The sequence below is a fragment of the Penaeus vannamei genome, chromosome 38 (assembly GCF_042767895.1).
Source record: "Penaeus vannamei isolate JL-2024 chromosome 38, ASM4276789v1, whole genome shotgun sequence".
NCBI classification, from domain to species: domain Eukaryota; kingdom Metazoa; phylum Arthropoda; class Malacostraca; order Decapoda; family Penaeidae; genus Penaeus; species Penaeus vannamei.
In genome coordinates, this window is record NC_091586.1 from 26,683,006 (window position 1) to 26,687,315 (window position 4,310).

The 4,310-nt window shown below is 39.3% G+C and overlaps 1 protein-coding gene across 1 annotated transcript in view; it reads right to left on the reverse strand.

Annotated features, from left to right (window-relative positions):
• Positions 1-598: 598 nt before the first annotated feature.
• The window catches only part of Lim1 (LIM homeobox 1), an 87,253-nt gene continuing 83,541 nt past the window's right edge, over positions 599-4,310 (reverse strand). The window contains exons 5-7 of the mRNA XM_070115966.1: positions 2,882-3,095; positions 2,126-2,275; positions 599-731 (exon numbers count right to left, since the gene is read on the reverse strand). Coding sequence (XP_069972067.1) covers positions 688-731; positions 2,126-2,275; positions 2,882-3,095 — 408 coding nt within the window. The 3' untranslated portion in view covers positions 599-687. The remainder of the gene's footprint in view (positions 732-2,125; positions 2,276-2,881; positions 3,096-4,310) is intronic.

The following is a 4,310-nucleotide window of genomic DNA, read 5'->3' on the forward strand; positions in this document are numbered from 1 at the left end:
TACTATTTTTTTTTGTGGGTTGTATTATTTTTTTTTTTTTTGTAAATTGCTTTGTATTCTTCTCTCTATAACATCCATACATTATACAATTCTACAATTAAATTTCACACATTTCATTATCAAATAAAGCAGAGATAAAAAAAAAAATAAAGAAAAGAATTGCAGTGATGGATAAATTCAGAAATAATATTAACTTCTTAACTTATTATTATGTTTTTTTTTTTCTGTCCATTTGTTTGTTTGTTTATCTTCTTCAGAGCCAGACTCACGTGACGTCATAGCCAAAAATCCGTGACGTCATGAAGGATCTGCGCAGAGATATCTTTGGTTGGCGAGTTGTGCGCACGTCGGCATTTCAGGGGGGGTAGGGGGGCGTGGGGGGGGCACTCTGGGTATGTGGGGTACGTGGGGGGGAGGGTATGTGGGTATGTGGGGGGGAGGGTATGTGGGTATGTGGGGGGGAGGGTATGTGGGTATGTGTGGGGGGGGGAGGGAGAGGGGGTATTTTTTCGGGTATGTAGGGGGCGGGGGGGCCAAGGTAGGGAGGTGTGTTGAGGGAAGGTTTATGGGGTGTGGGTTGGGGTTGGGGGTGGGGGTATTTCGGGTATGTAGGGGGGGGGGGGCTGTGTAGAGGGGTGGGTATGGGGAAGGGGAAGGGGAAGGGGGGTAGGGGGGTATGGATGCCCGTTACCATGCCAAGATCTCCGAGCTCTGATGGTCGCTGAACCCGCCTGTGGGGGAGAAAAAACAAAATGGCGTCAGTGATGTTAAATTTTGGGGGGGGCTGAGATGTATAGGCCTATATATAATTGTGATTTTTATTTTGATTTTTTTTTTTTTGCTTATTTACTTGTCTATCTATCTGTCTTTATATCTATTTATCATATTTTGATCTATCTTTTTATCTATTTACTTGCCTATCTATCTGTCTTTATATCTGTTTATCATATTTTGATCTATCTTTTTATCTATTTACTTGTCTATCTATCTGTCTTTCTATCTATCTATCATATTTTGATTTATCTTTTTATATATTTACTTGTCTATCTATCTGTCTTTATATCTATTTATCATATTTTGATCTATCTTTTTATCTATTTACTTGTCTATCTATCTGTCTTTCTATCTATCTATCATATTTTGATTTATCTTTTTATATATTTACTTGTCTATCTATCTGTCTTTCTATCTATCTATCATATTTTGATCTATCTTTTTATCTATTTACTTGCCTATCTATCTGTCTTTATATCTATTTATCATATTTTGATCTATCTTTTTATCTATTTACTTGTCTATCTATCTGTCTTTATATCTATTTATCATATTTTGATCTATCTTTTTATCTATTTACTTGTCTATCTATCTGTCTTTCTATCTATCTATCATATTTTGATTTATCTTTTTATCTATTTACTTGTCTATCTATCTATCTTTCTATCTATTTATCTCCCTATATATATGCATATTATATGGATAACTAAGTAACATATATATATATATATATATATATATATATATTTTTTTTTTTTTTTTTTTTTTTTTTTTTTTTTTTTTTTTTATTTACTTGTCTATCTATCTGTCTATCTATCTATTCATCTCCCTATATATATGCATGATATATGGATGACTACGTAACATATGTATATATATATATTTTTTTATTAATTTACTTGTCTATCTATCTGTCTTTCTATCTATTTATTTCCCTATATATATGCATAATATATGGATAACTAAGTAACATATATATCTGTTTAAAAACCTAATCTTTACAACATAGAATCTTCCAAGATTTTTTTCAACAGAAGAATTTTAAAAAAATAATAATAAACACAAACAGAAATAGAACTAAATACAAACATAAGAAATAGAAAATAACATTTAAAAAATAATAATACAAACACAGAAATAAAACTAAATTACCAAAATAAGAAAATACTTTTTTGGATGATAAAAACCCACAGAAAAAAAAGTCAGAAATAAAAAATAGAAATAATTAAAAAAAAAAAAAATAACAAAAACCAACAGAAATTAAAAAGAAAGAAAGAAAGTAAAAAAGAGCAAGAAAAAGAAAAAAAAATCAAAAAATCCAAAAATCCGGCCCTGCGGTAGGCCTACTCACCACCATGGACCATTTCTTCGGAGGGTGACGTCATGGGCGGGTGAGGAGGGCAGGTCTCGCCCATCATCGTGGCCATGGGCGGCATTCCGGGGAACTCAGCGGCGCCCATGGGACCGCCGGGGGGTAGGGGCTGCTCCATGCCAGGGCCCACTGGAGGGGGGGAGGGGGAGAGAGAGGGGGGGGGGAGAGGTTAGATTGGAGAGGCGAGGAAGGAAGTCGTTTTGGCTTTTTTTTTTTTTTTTTTTTTTTTTTTTTTTTTTTTTTTTGATAAGATGAATGTGTGTGAACGAGAAAATAGATACATGTACGCATTTTAAAAATAGATGCATGTACGTATTTTAAAAATAGATACATGTACGCATTTTAGAAATAGATACATGTACGCATTTTAAAAATAGATACATGTACGTATTTTAAAAGGATTACGTGTCAGTTCGACTAATACTAATGTAGAACAAAGAAAAGAAAACTATTTTAATCTAATAACCCAAAATATTGCACACACACACAAACAAACACAAACACACACACACACACAAGGACTTACAGACACAAACACACACAAAGACTTACAGACACAAACACACACAAAGACTTACAGACACACAAACACACACATACCCAAACACACACACACACACACAAAGACTTACACAAACACAGAAAGACTTACAGACACACACACACACAAAGACTTACATACACACAAACACACAAAACCTTAAAAAAAAAACGAAAAAAAGAGACGACACTCACTGTGCGGATACCCCATGGGCTGCTGGGGTCCGAAGTACCCCGGGAACTGCTGTCCGGGGAACCCATTGTACCCGGGGAAGAAGCCGTAGCCATCTTCCATACCCAGGGGCAGGTCGCGCAGCTTCCGTGGGTTGGCGAAGAGGTGCGCCCGCATGCCCATGGTGGTCAGCTGTTTCATTCTTCGCTCTTTGCTCCGTTTGTTCTGGAACCACACCTGGAGAGGGGGGGGGGAGAGAGAGAGAGAGAGAGGGGGTTAGATTGGGGGGTTGCGAATTGAGTGGTGGGGTTGGGGGAAGGGGTGGTGGGTGGTGAGTGGGGTGAGAATGGGGGTTGCGAACTGGGTGGTGGGGGAGTTGGGTGGTGGGGGGGAGAGAGAGAGATAGGGGGGAGAAGGGGTGTTACGGATTGGGTGGTGGGGGAGGGGGTGAGGGGAGGGGTGAGAAGGGGGGTTGCGAATTGGGTGGTGGGGGAGGGGGTGAGGGGAGGGGGGTGATGGGTTTATAAGGGGGAGTTGGTGATGATAATGATGATAAAAATGATGATGATACGAATAAGAACAACAACAATAATAACGATAACAATAACAATAACAACGACAATAATAATAGTAATGATAATAATAATGATAATAATAATGATAACAATAACACCAATAATAACAAAATAACTACAACCAGCCTCCCAAAGAAACATAACAACAACAACAACAACCCCCAAAAAAACAAACAAACACAAACACGAACACTGACCTCCCAAAGAAACATAACAACAACAACAACAACCCCCCTAAAAAACAAACAAACACAAACACGAACACTGAAATTAAAAAAGACGTTTTCGCAACACAATAAAACACCAACTTCCCCACTTTCTTCAAGATCGGGTTTCCTTCCCGGCCCACCTTCTGTTCCGCACCATCTGTCTCGCCTCGCCTTCTTCTCCCGCTGTGGGTGAGAACCCTACGATGCCTACCCCCCTCCCTCCCCTCCTCCCTTATACTCCTCCCTTATACTCCCTCCTTCCTTCAACTACTCCCTATTCCTCCCTCCTCCCCCTCACCTCCCCTACTCCCTTATACTCCCTCCTTTCTTCAGCTACTCCCTATTCCTCGCTTATATTTCTTCCCTTTCCTTACTCCCTTATACTCCCTCCTTCCTTTAACTACTCCCTATTCCTCGCTTATATTTCCTCCCTTTCCTCCCTCCCTACTCCCTTATACTCCTCCCTTCCTTCCCTGTTCTTCGCTTTCCTCCCTCCCTTCCTTTACTCCCTTATACTCCTCCCTTTCTCCCCACTCCTCCCTTTCTCCTCCCTCACCTCCTCCTCTTTTCCCCCTCCCCCTTCCCCCCCTCCCTCCTTCGTAGCTAATTCTCTTCCCTTTGCCCTTATATGTGACTTGCCCTAAGTTTTTTTCTCTTTTTCTCTCTTT